Here is a 20,320-nt window from a genome sequence, read left to right as displayed (position 1 = left end):
CAAAACATGCGGTACAGAGGGGTGGGTTCTTGCTGACACCTATCACAACTGGGATTAACATCGGGAAATATTCTTGACAGTTTAACTTTGGACATATGGAGCCTATGGACAGTTTTAAACTGAATGTGCCTGCTCAGATGGAGGAAGACTGAATTCTGTGAAACATGTCAGACCATTGTTCACCAGATATATTTGTACCTATATCTCCTTCCTGATGATATTTTAATATGGATAATGAGGAGTCCTCCATCTCAAATATCGTAGTGTACAACTGTGACACCGTTCTGTTCCCCTCAAGTGAAATTTCCAGAATCAAATGATGAGTTTGGTGGCATTGAGGGGAGTAAAATGGTTTTTTATAAAGTGTCTAACTTGTACATATCTGAAAAATTATGTGCAGGTAAAGACAATTCTTCTCTGGCCTGACCAAAAGACATAAAAATGTTATCCCTGTAAAGCAACTTAACATGTAAAACCCAGTTCTTCTGCCACAAACCAAATGCTTTATCTAGAAGAGAGGCCAGAAACAAATGGTTGGCTGTGACGGGAATAAACTGACAGGGAGGCAACCCAAAAGTGTTTCCAGAACTGGGACCAGATTTTCAGGGAATGGCGTACGACTGGGTTCTGACATGTGTGAGATGAGAGTAGGGGAATAGAGGAGCACAGGAGCGTTTAGAGCGAGACAGGATGGCAGGAGCTGGATTCAGCTTGCAGCCAGCCAGGTAGGTCTTTGGAGGGTGTACAGTACAATAAGCCAGTACAATAAGCTGTTTATGTTGGCAGCCCGATGATAAATTTTAAAATTTGGCAAGGCCATCCCACCATCTGTTCTGGGTCTTTGCAAAAGCAATTTCCTGATCCCAGGTGCCTTGTTGTTCCAAATAAAAGATGAAAGGCGTTCAAGCCTAGTAAAAATGTCTTGGTAAGGAAGCAAGCGATACACTGCATGGCTAAGGAGAGAGGCAGAGTAGACCAGCGAGTGAGGTCCTGTTGGGAACTTTTAAGTGAAGTTGGCTTTAGAGAGTTGGGAATGAAAGTTGGTGACACAATAATTACACAATTAAGGTCACCTGCTAATATGAGTTTGAGTACAGAATGGTTGACAGAAAGTTATTTTTAAATTTAGAATCATAGGGGCGCAGACACAGGCTAAAGTTACGGGCAGACTGCAGCGTTTGCCCACCACAAAAGATAACCATTAGGATCCCATATAGTTGCAGATGGAGTATATTGTACCGACTTGCTGATTAAAATACCAGTCTCTACAGCCTTTCCCTGGAAAGCAGAATGATACACCTGTCCCACCCAACCTCTTCTCAGTCCAGTACTCCAGATCCCTTCATATGTGTTTCTGTGAGAAAAGCTATATCGGTTTTTAAGAATTTAAGGTGAGCCAGGACCAAGAATGTAGGAACACCTCTATCTAGTAATTTTACAAATAATTTTTCATGACTGATTCTATCAAATGCTGTAGATGCAACAATAAAACATAGAAATACTGATGAATTATGGCTTGTGTAATTAAGTACAATCTCTGCATATATACGCAGGTCAGCGCTGTTTTTTTTTTTTTTTAATTTTTGTCAGTGGTGAAAATATACATTTCTAGTTTTGACAAAAGTACTCTTTCCAGGACTTTAGACAAGATACTGGTTAATGCAATATGTCGATAATTGTCTAAACTATTGAGTCTACCAGCCTTATCCTACAGCACAGGAACTTTACAGCCATGATAGCTGAGGCAGAACACCATGAACCAGAAACCCAGTAAAGCATATGGACAGCAGCGGTTACGTTCCGGTTTCTACCTTTTAACGTGGAAGAGGTTCAGTTACGTTCTGGTTTCTACCGTTTAACATGGAAGAGGTTCAGTTACGTTCTGGTTTCTACCGTTTAACGTGGAGGAGGCTCGGTTACGTTCCAGTTCCGACTGTTTGATGTGGAGGAGGCTCGGTTAAGTTCCGGTTCTTAACGTCTAACCTGGAGAAGGCTCGGTTACGTTCCGGTTTCTACCATTTAACGTGGAGGAGGCTTGGTTACGTTCCGGTTCCTACCGTTTAACGTGGAGGAGGCTCGGTTACGTTCCGGTTCCTACCGTTTAACATGGAAGAGGTTCAGTTACATTGCAGTTTCTACCGTTTAACGTGGAGGAGGTTCAGTTACATTCCAGTTTCTACCGTTTAAAGTGGAGGAGGTTCAGTTACATTCCAGTTTCTACCGTTTAACGTGGAGGAGGTTCAGTTACATTCCAGTTTCTACCGTTTAAAGTGGAGGAGGCTCGGTTACGTTCCAGTTCCAACTGTTTGATGTGCAGGAGGCTCGGTTACGTTCCGGTTCTTAACGTCTAACCTGGAGAAGGCTCGGTTAAGTTCCGGTTTCTACCATTTAACGTGGAGGAGGCTCGGTTACGTTCGGTTCCTACCGTTCAGCGTGGAAAAGACTCTGTTACGTTCCAGTTCCTACCGTCTAACCTGGAGAAGGCTCGGTTACATTCTGGTTTCTACTGTGGAATGTGGAGGAGGCTCGGTTACATTCCGGTTCCTACCGTCTAACCTGGAGAAGGCTCGGTTACATTCTGGTTTCTACTGTGGAATGTGGAGGAGGCTCGGTTACATTCCGGTTCCTACCGTCTAACCTGGAGAAGGCTCGGTTACATTCTGGTTTCTACTGTGGAATGTGGAGGAGGCTCGGTTACGTTCCGGTTCCTAATGTGGGACTTGGATGCGGCTCGGTTACGTTCTGGTCCCTACTGTTTAATGTGGAGGATGTTCGGTTACATTTTTGTACCGTTTCACTCGGGTGAAGAGAGCGGTGGTTGTCAACTGATCACCACCTGGTGGCGAGTTGGCTCAGACGGTGGGGGAGAATGTTGTGAGGGTCTGCTGGGAAGGAACGGTGGAGTCTGAGTGGGCTGTGTTCCATGTCTCTACTGAAGTTTCGGCAGTAAGGCTGTCTGTTCCTGTCGTGGCTGAAACCCTCAAATTCGCACTGAGGGATGCCGTTAAGCTGAACAAGGAGTCCTATCAGGCCTTTTTGGCCTGTGGGAAGCAGCTGATGGGTATCGGCAGGCTAAACGGAGGTGGTTAAAAAGTCCTTCGGTGGCAGGACCCTGTGGATGGTTGAGGTCTGTCTTGAGTTCCTTAAGGCTCTGGATGCTATAAGGCTGTCTTGGTTTACCCTAAACCAGATCCAGTCCAGATCTGGATCTGATTCAGCTAAGCTGGAATCTTTAAACTGGATCATGTTTTAATACTATCCTTCCCCACACTGGAACTTTAGTTCCTGCATTTTATCCGTTTAATTTTAGCTTTTTCGTCCAGTTTTTCTTTTAATCTTTGTTTTTTTAATGCACTTGTTTTGCTTTCTGCACCTGCTGGAATGTTTTATGTAAAGCACTTGGATTTGTCTTGTACATGAAATGTGCTGTACAAATAAATTAGCCTTGCCTTAGCTTTGGCCACGTTGGTGACCATCATCTTGTAGCTGAGAAGCTTCATAATGAGTGTCCTCGGTGATGTCTTACCTCTCAGTGGATGAGCTCTCCAATACCGCTGGCTGCAGACTCACCTTGTCAAGCGCTTTCAGAACCCACTTCTCCAAAAAGGAACTTTTCTCCACCTAATCCTCCTACCTTGGGCTGTACCATGTCCACATCGAAAGCTTAGTTTTTTTCAGAATGAGAAAGTTTTGACAAAATTACAAGAGTTGAGCAGTGAATGCGTCTTACTTCGTGGCGGCATAACCGGAAGTTCCACATAGGTTTTTGTTCCACATATTTCATACCGTATGTTTTTTACCGCACACTATATTTTACTTTATTTTATACTGCATGTTTTGCTCTTTTAACCCTATGTTTCATACTCTGTGCCTTTACCGCCACTCTCTCCCTGCCTACCTGGTGCTGTGACGATGTGAAAACTAGCTTTCAATGTTACCTTTAAGACTCAGATGATTAAAGGGTCTGCCATTACTGTGTGTTGGAAGCTCGTCATAATGAAAGAAGCTGTTGAGGCTCAAGTTGTAAAACAGGATTTATTAAATCCTGGATTTAATAAAGCGACAGTTAAAGTGGAGAAAACGAAAAGATAAAATGGACAATATCTGCTGACAGGTCAACATGCTAGACCTGGAACACAGAGGTTTGTTAGCATCAGAAGTGTCAAAGTGCTTGTTAACATTGGGTCAGCTGTGATAGGCTGCTTTCTTTGTCTATGGTCCTTTTGTTCTTTATTATTCTTTATATTTACTTTTTTGTGTTTGTTTCCCTGGCAACCACTGAGCCCATCAGAAATGACCAGTCGAGGCTGACAATGATGTCTGTAAGGAGTGCTGCCATCTGACTGGTCTGCTGAAAGCTGGCGGAGGCCTGGAAGGGGTCAAAGGTCATCGTCAAGTTTGACTGGAGAGCTCCGCTGCTTCTCGAGAGGAATGCTGTTGGTCACCATCTGCAGAGAGAGAGACAGAATGCTGCCCTGTCATTGGCTGAAGCAGTACAAAAAGACCAAGTCAGATTTTCTCTGCACCCGGACCAGTAACATTTAAACCCAGACCAATAACATACAGTATATAATATGGCGAAAGATGGTGGCGTGCGTGGACGCAGCAGCTCGGAGCGTTCTACCTGAGACCTGAGACAACCTGGGTGAAAGGTTTAAGATTCACATAGACCCGTGCGGAGTTGCAGAACATCAGATAATACTTTGTCTGCTTGCGCAGAAAATTATACTGCAACACCCAAGTCAACAATAATCACAGACAGGACAAAAACAAAGAGTCTATAAAAATCTATTAAAACAAGAATCAAAATCCACATGTAATAATGCTCAGGGGCTAAGCAGAGCAAAGTGGACCCTCCAGGATCCTTCTCGCCCCAGTCTTCAACCTGTTGCCCTCTGGCAGAAGGTACAAGGCTCTGAGGTAATGTACAAAGTTTATTTATAGAGCGCTTTTCATGCTGACGGCAACAAAAAATGCTTTGCATGATTAAAAAATAAAAAAAAATAAAACCAATTCATGCATATTAAAATGAAATACAATGGGGGAAAAACAGTATTTAGTCAGCCACCAATTGTGCAAGTTCTTCCACTTAAACAGATAGAGTACTGCAGTTTTCATCACAGGTAAACCTTAACTATGAGAGACAAAATGAGAAAAAAAAATCAAGAAAATCATATTGTTTGATTTTTAATGAATTAATTTGCAAATTCAGATTAGGGGGGGCCGTTCCTCCCAATCACGCCCCTCCAGGTCTCGCTGTCGTTGCCCACATGAGCATTGAAGTTCCTCAGCAAAACGAGGGAGTCCCCGGAAGGAGTGCTCTCCAACACCCCCTCCAACGACTCCAAAAAGGGTGGGTACTCTGAACTGCTATTTGGTGCATTAGCACAAACAACAGTCTAGACCCGTCCCCCCACCCGAAGGCGGAGGGAGGCTACCCTTTCATCCACCGGGGTAAACCCCAACGTACAGGTGCCAAGTCGGGGGGCAATGAGCATGCCCACACTTGCTCGGTGCCTCTCACCGGGAGCAACTCCAGAATGGAAGAGGGTCCAACCCCTCTCAAGGACAGTGGTTCCAGAGCCCAAGCCATGCGTCGAGGTGAGTCCAACTATATCTAGCCGGAACCGTTCAACCTCGCACACCAGCTCAGGCTCCTTCCCCGTCAGAGAGGTGACATTCCACGTCCCTAGAGCTAGCTTCTGCAGCCGAGGATCAAACCGCCAGGGTCCCTGCCAGAGGCAGCCACCCAGCTCTCACTGCACCCGACCCCTATGGCCCCTCCTGCAGGTGGTGAGCCCACAGGAGGTGAGGCCCATGACACCCTTTTGGGCTGAGCCTGACCAGGCCCCATGGGCAAAGGCCCGGCCACCACGCGCTCGCCTTCATGCCCCACCTCCAGGCCTGGCTTCAAATGCGATCCCCGGCAACCCACGTCCGTGCAAGGGAAACCTTGGTCCTTGTTTTCTCCTCATCATAGGGGTGATTTGAGCTGCACCTCGTCTGGTCGCTCCCCTACACTGTTTGCCATGGGTGACCCTACCGGGGGCATGAGCCCCTGACAACATAGCTTCTAGGATTGTCAGGACGCACAAACTCCTCCACCACGATAAGGTGGTGGCTCAAGGCGGCCTCCTAATCTAAATCCGAGTGGTGCTTTGTTGTTGGACTTCTGTGCTCGTCATGGACAGTCCATAACAAATACCTTGTTCAGACATAAGAGTACCCACATGTGCACTTGGCACCAGGACACTCTAGGCCGCAGTTCGATGATCGACTTTGTAGTCATGTCGTCGGACTTGCGGCCGCATGTTCAGGACACTCGGGTGAAGAGAGGGGCGGAGCTGTCAACTGATCATCACCTGGTGGTGAGTTGGCTCAGATGGTGGGGGAGGATGTCGGTCAGGCCTGGCAGACCCAAGCGTGTTGTGAGGGTCTGCTGGGAACGTCTGGTGGAGCCCCCTGTGAGAAAGAGTTTCAACTCCCATCTCCTGCAGAGCTTCAATCATGTCCCGGGCGAGGCAGGGGACATTGAGTCCGAGTGGGCTGTGATCCGTGCCTCTATTGTTGAGGTGGCTAGCCAAAGCTGTGGCCCTAAGGTTGTTATGCCTGTCGTGGTGGTAACCCCTGAACTTGTTGGTGGACACCGGCAGTGAGGGATCCCGTCAAGCTGAAGAAGGGGTCCTATTGGGCCTTTTTGGCCTGTACGACTCCAGAGGCAGCTGATGGGTATCGGCAGGCTAAACAGAGCGCAGCTTCGGTGGTCGCTAAGGCAAAAACTCGGACATGGGAGGAGTTTGGAGAGACCTTTGAGAATGACTTCCGGGCGGCTTCGAGGAGATTCTGGTCCACCATCCGGCGGCTCAGGAGGGAAAAGCAGTGCTCCGTCAACATTGTGTACAGTGGGCTGCTGACTTGACTCGGGTCGTTGTGAGGCAGTGGAGGGAATACTTCGATGACCTTCTCCATCCCACCAACATGTCTTCCGATGAGAAAAGCAGAGTCTGGGGTAGCTGGTGCTGGCTCTCCTATCTCTGAGGCTGAGGTCGCTGAGGTGGTTAAAAAGCTCCTCGGTTGCAAGGCCCCGGGGGTGGATGAGGTCTGCCCAGAGTTCCTTAAGGCTCTGGATGCTGTAGGACTGTCTTGGCTGACACACCTCTGCAGCATCGCGTGGACATTGGGGACAGTTCCCCTGGACTGGCAGACTGGGGTGGTGGTCCCCCTCTTCAAAAAGGGGGACCGGAGGGTGTGCTCCAACTACAGGGGGATCACACTCCTCAGCCTCCCCGGTAAGGTCTATTCAGGGGTTCTTGAGAGGAGGGTCTGTCGGATAGTCGAACCTCGGATTGAGGAGGAGCAGTGTGGTTGTCGTCGTAGTGGTGGAACAGTGGACCAGCTCTACACCCTCTTTAGGGTCTTTGAAGGGGCATGGGAGTTTGCCCAACCAATTTACATGTGCTTTGTGGACATGGAGAAGGCATTTGACCGTGTCCCCCGGGGACTCCTGTGAGGGGTACTCTGGGAGTATGAAGTGCCGGACTCGCTTGTAAGAGCTGTCCGGTCCCTGTACGACCGGTGTCAGAGCTTGGTCCACACTGCCGGCAGTAAATCAGAATCGTTTCCAGTGCAGGTTGGACTCCGCCAAGGCTGCCCTTTGTCATGATTCTGTTCATAACTTTATGGACAGAATTTCTAGGCGGAGCTGAGGTGTCGAGGGGATCCGGTTTGGTGGCCTCAGGATTGGGTCTCTGCTCTTTGCGGATGACGTGGTTCTGTTGGCTTCATTGGGCCGTGACCTTCAGCTCTCACTGGAGCGATTCGCAGCTGAGTGTTAAATGGCTGGGATGGGAATCAGCACCTCCGTCCGAGACCATGGTCCTCAGCTGGAAAAGGGTGGAGTGCTCTCTCCGGGTCTGGAATAGGGTCCTGCTCCAAGTGGAGGAGTTCACGTATTTCGGGGTCTTGTTCACAAGTGAGGGAAGGATGGAGCGGGAGATGGACAGGTGGATCGGTGCGGCGTCTACAGTGATGCGGACTCTGCATCGGTCTGTCGTGGTGAAGAAGGAGCTGAGCCAATCGACAAACTCTCGATTTACCGGTTGATCTACATTCCTACCCTCACCTATGGCCACGAGCTGTGGGTAGTGACCGAAAGAACAAGATTGCGAATATAAGCGGCCGGAATTAGTTTTCTCCGCAGGGTGGCCGGGCTCTCCCTTAGAGATAAGGTGAGAAGCTTGGTGATCCGGGACGGGCTCAGAGTAGAGCCGCTGCTCCTCCACATCAAGAGGAGCCAGATGAGGTGGCTCGGGCATCTGGTCAGGATGCCTCCTGGACGCCTTCATTGTGAGGTGTTCTGGGCACGTCCCACTGGAAAGAGGCCCCGGAGAAGACCCAGGACACGCTGGACGGACTAAATCTCTTGGCTGGCCTGGGAACGCCTCGGGATCCCTCCGGATGAGCTGGTGAATATGGCCGGGGAGAGGGAAGTCTGGGTTTCCCTGCTCAGGCAGCTGCCCCAGCGACCCGACTCTGGATAAGCGGAAGAAAATGGATGGATGGATTTGCAAATTCTGGTGGAAAATAAGTATTTGCTCAATAACAAAAGTTTATCTCAATACTTTCTTATATACAACACCTCTCACCCCTTACATTACACTGTGGGGTCCCTGAGCAGCTCCTTCAGCAGCAGACTGCTACACCCACGGTGTAAGAAAGAGAGGCTCCGCAGGTCCTTCATCCCAACTGCTGTCAGACTCTACAACAATCTTTAACACCTGAATCAAGCTGTCATGTTGTAGTCTGTTTACACTGTTTACACAGTCATTTATACCGTCACCTTATACTGTTATTGTTTTTATGTTTATTGTGTTATATTTAAGTTTTAATTTAAGTTCATCTATTTATTCTTTCTTTTTTCACTTTCTCTGCTTTGCTGCTGTAATAAGTGAATTTCCCCGTCCGTGGGATCAATAAAGTTTAATCTAATCTAATCTAATCTAATACCCTTGGTTAGCAATGACAGAGGTCAGACACGTAGTTCTTGACCAGGTTTTCATACACTGTTGCTGGTATTTTGGCCCGTTCCTCCATGCAGATCTCCTCTAGAGCAGTGATGTTTGGGGCTGTCACTGGGCAACACAGACTTCCACTCCAGGACCTTGAAAAGCTTCTTACGAAGCCACTCCTTCGTTGCTCGGGCAGTGTGACAGGATTGTCATGCTGAAAGACCCAGCCACGTTTAATTTTCAACGCCCTTGCTGATGGAAGGTTTTCACTCAAAATCCCACGATACATGACCCCATTTTTTCTTTCCTTTATATGGATCAGTCGTCCTAGTCCCTTTGCAGAAGAACAGCCCCAAACCATGATGTTTCCACCCCCATGCTTCACAGTAAGTATGCTGTTCTTTGGATGCAATTCAGCATTCTTTCTCCTCCAAACACAACAGGCTGAGTTTTTACTGAAAACTTCTATTTTGGTTTCATCTGACCATGTGACATTCTCCCAATCCTCTTCTGGATCATCCAGATGCTATCTAGTAAACTTCAGACGGGCCTGGACATGTACTGGCTGAAGCAGGGGGACACGTCTGGCCCTGCAGGATTTGAGTCCCTGGCGGCGTAGTATGTTACTGATGGTAGCCTTTGTTACTTTGGTCCCAGCTCTCTGCATGTCATTCACGAGGTCCCCCCCCCGTGTGGTTGTGGGATTCTTGCTCACAGTTCTCGTGATCATTTTGACCCCACGGGGTGAGATCTTGCATGGAGCCCCAGATGGAGGGAGATTATCAGTGGTCTTGTATGTCTTCCAGTTTCTAATAATTACTCCCACAGTTGATTTCTTCACACCAAGCTGCTTACCTACTGCAGATTCAGTCTTCCCAGCCTGGTGCAGGTCTACCATTTTGTTTCTGGTGTCCTTTGACAGCTCTTTGGTCTTAGCTATAGTGGAGTTTGGAGTCTGACTGTTTGAGGTTGTTGACAGGTGTCTTTTATACTGATAAAGATTTCAAACAGGTGCCATTAATACAGGTAACGAGTGGAGGACAGAGGAGCCTCTTAAAGAAGTTACAGGTCTGTGAGAGCCAGAAATCTGGCTTGCTTGTAGGTGAGCAAATACTTATTTTACCAAGGAATTTACCAATTAATTAATTAAAAGTCAGACAATGAGATTTTCTGGATTTCTTTCTCATTTTGTCTCTCATAGTTCAGGTATACCTATGATGAAAATTACAAGCCTCGCTCATCTTTGGGTGGGAGTGGGAGAACTTGCACAGTTGGTGGCTGAATAATTACTGTTTTGCCCTACTGTAAGGCAAGGCAAGGCAAGGCAGTTTATTTGTATAGCACATTTCATGTACTGGACAATTCAAAGTGCTTTACATAAAACAAAGACATTACAGATATTTAGAAATAGTAAAAGGCATCAACACATAATCACAATAAAATAATAAATTACATTAAAATGATTAAAAGCAAGATAAGTTAAAAAAGTAACCATGTAGATTTCATGCATAGGCGCATGAGAAAAGAAATCTAGGTTAACCTGGATTTAAAAATGTCTACATGTGGGGGAAGTTTAATCTCCACTGGCAGTTTGTTCCACTTGTTCACAGCATAACTCATAAAACTCTAGCAGCAGCGTTCTGGATGAGCTGCAGATGTTTACTGGTCTTACTGGGGAGTCCTGTTAAAGACCAGTACAGTAATCCAGTCTACTGGAGATGAATGCATAGAGGAGTTTCTCTTGGTCTTTCTGGGAGACTAGACTTTTAATTCTGTTGATGTTTCTGAGCTGATAAAAAGCTTCTTAGTGAAGCTTTGATGTGGCTGCTGAAAGTCAGGTCTGAGTCTATCAACACTCCCAGGTTACCAGCTTGGTCGGTGGTTTTAAGAGCCCGAGTCTCCAGGTGTTTGCCAATGCTGACCCTCTTCTCTTTCTACCAAACAGAATAATCTCAGTTTTGTCTTCATTTAATTGTAGGAAATTCTCCCTCATCCAGGTGTTTATTTGCTCCAGCAGACACTGACACAATAAGTCTATTGGGCTGCAGTCATCTGGTGACAGAGACACATAAAGTTGTGTATCATCTGCATAACTTTGATAATTAATGCTATAGTTCTGTAATATTTGATCCAGAGGGAGCAGATACAAGTTGAACAGAAGAGGTCCAAGGACTGACCCCTGGGGGACTCCACAAGAAATGCAAAATGGCGGCGCACAGTAGAGCAGCGGCTTCTCGAGCTCCCGGGACTAAGGCTGTTTTTCACAACTTAGAGACCACTTTTAGCACTACTTCTGTGCAAAATCTGCGTGTGAAGTACAGCACAACCGAACTCGCACTCATCAGAGATAGTTTGGTTACCACGACCATAACCCCAGGGCTGAAATCCGCACTTGGGAGACAGGGGCTCCTGAGGACAACAAAGTGGCGCAGCAGAGTACGGGGCGCTGCGGGCAAAAGGAAGTGTTGTGCCCGGAGACAAAAGAGAGGAACGCGGGCGGGTGTGCTTGCCCAGCTGAAGGCGAGGAGGCCTCCAATTCCAACTCTCTTCCTGGCCAACGTCCGCTCCCTGGACAACAAAGTGGACCTGTTGCGTCTGAGGCTGAGTGTTTACACAGAGATGAGGAATTGTGCTGTTTTCTGTCTCAGGGAAACTTGGCTGAACCACAACATGCCGGACTCAGCCTTCCAGATCGACGGCCTGCAGCTATTCCGTGCGGACCGCGACCACCGGTCGGGGAAGTCGAGAGGAGGAGGACTATGTGTGTACATAAACGAAGGTTGGTGTACAAACTGTGGACTGGTAAAAAGCCACTGCTCTGAGGCGATAGAACTTATGACGGTGAAATGTCGGCCGCACTATCTGCCTCGAGAGTTCACCGCGGTGTTCGTCACCATTGTTTACATCTCACCGGGTGCTAATGCTAACGAAGCGCTACAGGAGCTACATGACACCATCAGCTCGCTGCAGACTGCGCACCCGGAGGCACTTTACGTGGTTGCGGGAGACTTTAACCACGTGAAACTGATGGACACTCTGCCCAGGTTTTACCAGCACGTCACCATTCCCACAAGAGGGGACAACACTCTGGACTGTGTGTACACAAACATACGTGGTGCATACAGAGCTCTTCCTCGCCCCCATCTTGGCCTCTCTGACCACATCTCCATCCTGCTGGCGCCAGCTTACCGCCCCCTGCTGAGACGGATCAGGCCAACAAAGAAGACTGTCACTGTGTGGCCCAGTGATGCAGCCTCTGTGCTCCAGGACTGCTTCCAGTGGACAGACTGGCAGGTCTTCAGAGAGGCAGCTATGTGTGAGGGAGAGGTGGACCTGGAGGACTACACCTCCTCCGTCCTCGGCTTCATCTCCAAGTGTACTGATGATGTCACCACCACCAGGACAGTTACCTGCTATCCAAACCAGAAACCCTGGTTGAATGCTGAGGTGAGAGCTCTGCTGAAAACCAGGGATGCTGCGTTCAGGGCAGGTGAGGCATCAGCACTGAGAACGGCGAGAAAAGATCTGATGGTGGGCGTCAAGAGGGCCAAAGCCGCATATGCTCAGAAGATTCAGGGTCACCTCACCTCCAACGACCCCCGGAGCATGTGGATGGGCATAAAGTGCATCACAGACTACAACACCAAGGATGCACAATGTCCAAAGGACCCCTCCCTGCCAGACGAACTAAACAGGTTTTACTCTCGCTTTGAGGACCCTGACTCCCCCCCTCCCTGCAATAGACTAACACCACCACCTGGTGACACGCCCCTCTGTGTGTCCACTGCTGATGTGAGGAAGACCCTTAAAGGAATTAACCCCCGCAAAGCTGCTGGCCCAGACAACATCCCAGGGCGTGTACTGAAAGACTGCACACACCCTGGCTGAGGTGCTGACAGACATCTTCAACACCTCACTGTCGCTGGCATCCGTTCCCACCTGTCTAAAGACTGCAACCATTGTCCCCGTCCCAAAGTGTCCCACAGTGACAGGCCTGAATGACTACCGACCCATAGCCCTGACCCCGGTAGTCATGAAGTGCTTCGAGAGGCTGGTTATGGCCCACATCAAAGACTCCATCAACGTCACCGTGGACCCACATCAGTATGCATACAGAAAGAACCGCTCCACTGATGACGCCATCTCATCAGTGGTCCACACAACCCTCACCCACCTGGAGAGCAGAAACTCATACGCCCGCCTGCTCTTCCTGGACTTCTCCTCTGCCTTCAACACCATCATCCCACAGACACTGGTCCAGAAGCTCTCCACCCTTGGTCTGAGTAACACACTGGGGAACTGGGTCCTGGACTTTCTGACCAACAGACCTCAGACTGTCAGGATCCATAACTCCACCTCCTCCTCCATCACCCTCAGCACCGGCTCTCCTCAGGGCTGTGTGCTGAGCCCCCTCCTGTTCACTCTGCTGACATATGACTGCTCGGCGAGACATCCCAGCTGTCATATAGCGAAGTTTGCAGATGATACAGCGGTTGTGGGACGCATCAATAACAACGATGAGTCGAAATACAGAGAGGAGGTGGAACACCTGGTGCAGTGGTGCAGAGAAAACAACCTCTGCATCAATGTGAAGAAGACCAAGGAGATGGTGGTGGACTTCAGGAAGGATAAGCGCCCTACTCCTCCCCTGCACATCGGAGGAGTAGCTGTGGAGGTGGTCTCCAGCTACAGGTACCTGGGTGTGCACATAACCGAGGACCTCACCTGGAACACCAACACTTCCCAGCTGGTCAGGAAAGCACACCAGCGCCTCTACTTCCTTAGGAAGCTGCGGCGAGCCGGACTAGGGAGCGCTGTCCTGAGGAGCTTCTACCGCTGCGCGGTGGAGAGCGTCCTCTGCACCTGCATCACCGTGTGGCACGGCAACTGCACCGCCGCTGAGAGGAGGGCTCTGCAGAGGGTGGTAAAGGCTGCACAGAGGACTATGGGGAGCAGCCTTCCCACCACCTTAGACCTCTACACAGCACGATGCAGGGGGAGGGCCCTCCGCATCATGAAGGACTACACCCATCCAGCACATGGACTTTTCCAACCCCTCCCCTCAGGCAGGCGGCTGAGATGCATAAGGAGCAAGACCACCAGGTTCAGGAACAGCTTCTTCCCTGAAGCTGTCAGACTGCTGAACTCTTGCCATGCCTTGTAGACTCCTCCCGACCCTACCCCACCCTTCCCCACCCTACTTCCCCACCTCTGAACACCAGCCCAAACCCTGCTGCCCTGCCCCCACCCCCCCATCCCCACCCCAACTGAATCCACCCCCCCACTCCGACAAACAGACCTGCACTGCAAACACTTTACCCCCCCCAGGGGAGTTCCTGTCCACATGTTTACATGTTTACCTGCTGTCCATATAAGTGCAATATCATTAATATTAATATCAGAAATGTTATACTTTGGACTATCACTACCTCATGCACATACATACTTGCACATATTTATCTATGCTGCACATGCAAACTGGGCTCTTTAGTGTTTACTGTTATTTTTATTTAAAATTTTGCTGTTTATATTCTATTGTATTTAGCTTATATTCTATTTATATTTAGCCTATATTTCTATTTTTTTTTTCCATGTCTTATTTTATTTCACTTATTGCCCTCCTTCTTATGGCTCAAACCGGGACCTCAGTTCTAATTTCGTACCATAAACATGTAAATGTGAGCTGGTATGACAATAAAGTTCCTTGAATCCTTGAATCCTTGAAGTCATGGCCACTCGCTCAGATTCATAGCTGCCGATCGTAACAAAATAACTCCGGCCTTCTAAATAGGACCTGAACCAGTTAAGAACCGCTCCAGAAAGTCCAACCCAGTTTTCCAGCCTGAAAACAGGATTTTGTGATCTGCAGTATCAAACGCAGCACTGAGATCCAACAGAACCAGGACTGATACTTGACCAGAATCAGTATTCAACCTAATGTCATTTAACACTGTGACCAGAGCTGGTTCAGGGCTGTGATGAGGTCGGAAGCCGGACTGAAATTTATCCAGATTTCCAAAAAAAAAGTTAAAAAGTCATGAAGCTGGTGAAATACAACTTTCTCAGTAATCTTGGAAATAAAAGAGGTTAGAGACGGTCTATAGTTGTTCATTATAGAGGCGTCTAGAGTCCTTTTCTTTAGGAGGCTTAATAGCAGCTATCTTTAGTGACTTGAGAAAAATGCCTGATGCCAGTGAGCTGTTAACTATCAGTAGGAGACCACTTTCTACTGAGGTAAAAACTGGTTTTAAAAAGTCGGATGGGATCATGTCCAGAGTGCATGTTGTTGATTTCAAATGCCAAACTGTTTCTTGTAGGATTTTTAAATCAACCATTTTGAATTGCGACATAACATCAGAATTATTTTCGGGTTTAGACACAGACTAGTTTTCTTGTGTGACTGTGTGGAATTAATATTTTGCCTAATTGTTTTAATTTTTTGGCTAAAAAAGTTTGCAAATTGGTTTTATTTCTCAGTGGAAAGGAGCTCTGGGCTTATCTGTATAGGAGGGTTAGTAAGTTTTTCAATCATAGCAAACAGAGAGAATTGTTGACGTTCCTGTTAATCATTCCAGATAAATGCAGCTCTCTGGCCTTCACAGCTCATTGTTATAGTTACGCAGGCTTTGTTTCTACAGCTCATAGTGAATTTGAAGTTTATTTTTCCGCCATTTCCGCTCAGTTTTTCTGCATTCTCTTTTTAGGCTGGTAACCACAGTGGTGTTTCTCCATGGTGTTTTCTGTTTGATCAAAGTGCTCTTGATTCTTATCGGTGCAACAGCATCCATTACATTCAAGACTTTCAGATTGAAATGATCCAGGAGTCCATCAGCTGATTCTGCTCTGGTTGTTGGTAACATAGCTATGGCCTCCACAAACTTAGCACTTGTTCTTTCATTAATGTACCTCTTCCTAACCGAGGAGCAGGTTGGTTGGACATTCTGAGTGATCAGTAAATCAAACAAAATACAAAAATGACAGACAAGGCCGAGTCAGCGACCACAACAGAAGAAATATCAACACCCTGAAATAACCAGGTCCAGAATGTGGCCTCGAATGTGGGTCGGTTCTTTTTGTACAGAAGGGTGTAAGCCTTGATGTGTGTAAGCCTTTACACACATCAAAATAGATTACATAATTAATAAAAACACTCAATACACATGTATGCACACAAAAAGCCCCCCCACCCCCCCTTCTGTACAACCACTTCCTACTTTTTGACTCTAAACTGAATGTAGGTATAAACACTAAAAGTAATAAACATCTGACCTGATGCTGCTGTGATGAAACAATATCATGGGGATCCGTCCACACCAGAAGCCAGTTCACCCATGTCCACAGAGCCCATCACCACAGCAACCACCCCGCTCAGGGCAGACCGGCATAAGGTCTTTAGCCTTGTTTTAAAAACATGAACAGTCTCTGCAGCCCTGAGGTTCTATGGCAGGCTGGTCCACAGATGAAGACCATATTAGTGGAACGAGATCTTGCCGTATGTCTTGGTCCTCACTCTTAGAACAACTAAAAGGCCAGTACCAGAGGACCTTAGGGTCCATGAGGGCTCATAATTTAAAAGAAGGTCAGATAAATAAGAAGGTCAAAGACCTTGAAGACATTTATATACCAGTAAAAGAAGCAGGAGAGCCTATGCAGCGATTTTAGACCTGGTGTGATGTGTTCCCTCTGGTTCTCATCAGGACTCTCCTGCTGAGTTCTGGAGTAGCTGCAGGTTAGTGATAGACCAGAGAGTAAGGCGTACAGTAATCTATTCTACTAGAAATAAAAGCAGCAGCACCTCGCTGCTGGCAGAGAGAGAAAAGGGTGGCTCTGGTGATGTTTTTAAGATGATAAAATCCCGTTTTTGTTATGTTTCTGATGTGTGGAATAAAATCCAGCTCAGAGTCAAAAAGACACCCAGATTTCTCCCACACTGGCAAGGATTAAAATGTTGTAATTCTGGTAAAATGATCTCTCTCTTGTCTTCAGGATCGATAATTAAAAGTTGAGATTTGTCCTAGTTAAGCTGTAAGAAGTTCTCTGCCATCCATGACTTTATATGTAAAATCCAGTTTAAAAGGATGTTAACTGGCTCCAGGTCATCAGGAGATGCAGCGATGTAAAGCTGCGTATCATCAGCATAGCTGTGGAATCAATGGCGTGTCTCATGATGACATCCCCAAGAGGCAACATGGAAAGATTAAAAAGAAGTGGGCCTAGAACTGGTCCTTGGGGAACCCCACACTTGACTTTATGGATTTCTGAGGAGCAGGTATCCATATTTACAAAAAATGAATCTGAGATAAGAGTACAAACATTTAAGAACAGTTCCTGAGAGACCCACCAGACTTCTGAGTCTAATAAAACCTGGTGATCTGCTGCATCAAAGGCAGCACTAAGATCCAGTAGAACCAGGACAGAAAGTTTCTGTAAGTCTAAGTTAAATCTAAGGTCATTAACCATCTTTAAAGCTCTGTCTTGGTACTGGGGTTTGTCCTAAAACCAGACTGATATGTTTTTAAAATCTTGTGTTTATGCAAAAACTCAGTTTTTCTGTCATTTTACTTCAAACAGTGAGGTGGATCCAGGTCGGTAGTTATCTGGAATGTCTGGATCTAAATGACTCCTCTTCAGAAGGGGCCTCACCACCGCCGTTTTACAGGCAGATGGGAAGATGCCCGTCTGAAGGGAGCAGTTCAGCACGTCTAAAAGCTCACGCTCAGAGAAACCATGAAATGTTTAAAAGTGGGAACAGGGTCTAAAAGGGGGGTTGTGGGTTTAGTTGGGAGAAAACTGGACCAGCAACTCTCCAGTGTTTCCTGGGGTAAAAGCGGAGCTTCAGGTCTGTTAAAATCAACATGTTAAGACAAAAGCGTGGATCTGATAGCATTGGTCTTACTTCTGAAGTGGTCTGCAAAGTCCTCCATGCAGCGTCAGATGCAGGCCTGGAGGACTTGTTCAAATCTGTGTTTCTGTTGTTGTAAAAAGGAATTTTGGGGTGTTTTTATTATTTGTGATGAGGTTTTTTCTCTCTTGCTGCGTGTGTTTATGAATCAGCTGAGAAGAAGGAAACTAGCAGGTCATGTTCACACCGTCACATATTTACCCCAAAGTCTTGTTGTTGGCAGGACCTTCTCTAACACAGTAGCTGCTGGTGGTAGACAGGGTTTATACTTCAGCTATGCAGGGGCGGGTCTAGAAAAGTTCTGATGGGGGGCCAGGCAGCAGGAAAAGGGGCCACAGATGAGATCTTTTATAGGTCAAGATTTTATGAAATATTGAACTTACAGCTAAAGTGATCATCTGAGGTAAATAAGTTAAAAACTTGCCAACAATATAATTTATCAACAGTTGTTAAGTTGAAAAAGCTGTTTTTATCCAGATCATCAGTTTTATCTGAGTTTTTTCATCAACGTCGGCTGTTTAACTTCAGTCGTCACATCTGCTGCTTCTAGCACAGAAATTATCACCATGGAAACGGTTGGTGAGATGATGCTGGATGATGATCTAGAACATGGTAGATATGGTCTAGAACAACATATAGAAGTACACTACATGCTGCGTTTACTGACCCTTGGACATCTGACGTTTACCCAAGAGAAGCTCAGTTAACAGGAAATATTTGTAGCATCGACTCGCTCTGGTGATATGAGGCAGTAAAAACGGGCAGATTTATATGTGATTAATCTGATTTAAATTTTTAGTTATTTGACAGACCAAATTATATTAAATGATATTATATACCACTAAACAAGCACTGATTTCAATCAGGATTGTTGATCTTACTCTCAAATGTTAGCCGCTTTGGATAAAAGTGTCTGCTAAATGACTGTAGAATAGAATAGAATAGAACAGAATATATAGGGCCATACCGATTTTTTGAGACCGATTCCAATATTTGGCAGAAAAAAATTCCGATTACGATCAATCTGACGATTTTAAAAAAATATAATGAATAAACTACATTTTTGGTTCCTTAACGCCAACAAAATCTGAATTACAGGCAGAACATTTTACTGTTTCTCAACATTTTGTCCTTTAGTACGTTTAACTTTCCAACAGATGAATCTCCAACATGAAACAAAGCTTTGAATAACTGGAAATTATATAACCTGAAAAAAGCCCATCTATAAATGAATGATGAATTAATTAAATATATCTTGTTTTGTACTTCTTGTTGATGCAAATTAGAAGTAGGTTAAAGTACAGGTAGAAAAATATATATAAGGTGTTTGCCTTATATAACCAACAGTTAGTGAAGTTAGCTAAACTTTATTCATGCAGCCTTCTTATGCCCATCACTGTTAAATTACATTTTCTTTACTCCAACATTTTCTTTGCCATGAAATAAATCATGGCAAATATTATATATGAACCAAAATAAAAACCAGATGTGCTTTTCTCAAATGTCAGAAAGACGTCATCTTTGATAGAGTTGTGTTTTATATATGATGGTCACCATGTTCTGGCACTAACTGTAACACAGAGTCGCTGTTACAGCCACTCACGTTAGTATTTTCTGACAAAGTAAAACTAAGACATGACATCATGACGGTGGTGAAGACGGACTGTAAAATTAATAAAGTTTCGGTGCTGCAGTGAATAAAGCTCCTCCCCTCTGCATCCTCATCTCTCTTCCTAAAATACGCCTCAACCTGCAGCTGACGGAGTGATGGACGCTCGTTCTGGACGCTCAGATATTTTATACACTTACGTTATTTCTACAGTTACTGGCTATTTAGCTAATGCTATTGCTAACACACACACAACGAAGCATGCGTAACTCGTCATTACACACAGCAAACAGAGTTAAACTGAAACTGGAGACATGCTGAGTCGTTAATTTTACACGTTTATTATAAACTTACGTGTCGGGAAGCTCCACTCAGCCCACTGCTATAATGTAACCTGGCTGCAGCTACTAGCTACCCCTGCTGAAAGACAAGGGAGCGGCTGTAGGATTGAATGGAATCAGAGCTCCATCTAGTGGACAAACACCGCAAGGACATCATTCTGAAGCATTTACTGTTTTATGAGAAAGTAAGACTAAATCAGTGAATAATCTGCAAAACATCGGCCTGCCGAAAATGATATATTATGATCAGATGTAACCCAAGCAGGTCCAAGTGAAAATAAACCATAAAAACATTTTTCTCCTTGTAAGGGGTTTACCTGTTTCACAGCTAATAAGAAGACAGGGAGGGATGGGAGACAGGTTTGGGGCGACTGTAACAACCCCTCACCCCTATGGAGGAGCTTGCAGTGAGCATCAACTGGGACCACTTGATGATGAAGGGCATCCCGGGGATTACATC

The 20,320-nt window shown here is 46.3% G+C and overlaps 1 protein-coding gene and 1 long non-coding RNA gene across 4 annotated transcripts in view; both read right to left on the bottom strand.

The window, feature by feature from the left end:
* Positions 1 to 1,505: 1,505 nt before the first annotated feature.
* Positions 1,506 to 1,918, bottom strand: LOC121644221. Its single transcript, XR_006011242.1, has 2 exons — positions 1,853 to 1,918; positions 1,506 to 1,811 (listed from the first exon to the last, which is right to left on the bottom strand). It is a non-coding gene; the product is annotated as an uncharacterized LOC121644221 (long non-coding RNA).
* A 2,103-nt stretch (positions 1,919 to 4,021) lies between these two features.
* The window catches only part of LOC121644220 (E3 ubiquitin-protein ligase RNF31-like), a 57,411-nt gene continuing 41,112 nt past the window's right edge, over positions 4,022 to 20,320 (bottom strand). For all 3 annotated transcript variants that reach the window (XM_041992029.1, XM_041992026.1, XM_041992028.1), the window contains exon 19: positions 4,022 to 4,448. In XM_041992029.1, the coding sequence (XP_041847963.1) occupies positions 4,380 to 4,448 (69 nt within the window). In that variant the 3' untranslated portion in view covers positions 4,022 to 4,379. The remainder of the gene's footprint in view (positions 4,449 to 20,320) is intronic.

This window comes from Melanotaenia boesemani, chromosome 8 (assembly GCF_017639745.1).
Source record: "Melanotaenia boesemani isolate fMelBoe1 chromosome 8, fMelBoe1.pri, whole genome shotgun sequence".
NCBI classification, from domain to species: domain Eukaryota; kingdom Metazoa; phylum Chordata; class Actinopteri; order Atheriniformes; family Melanotaeniidae; genus Melanotaenia; species Melanotaenia boesemani.
This window is presented reverse-complemented; position numbering and strand designations above follow the sequence as displayed.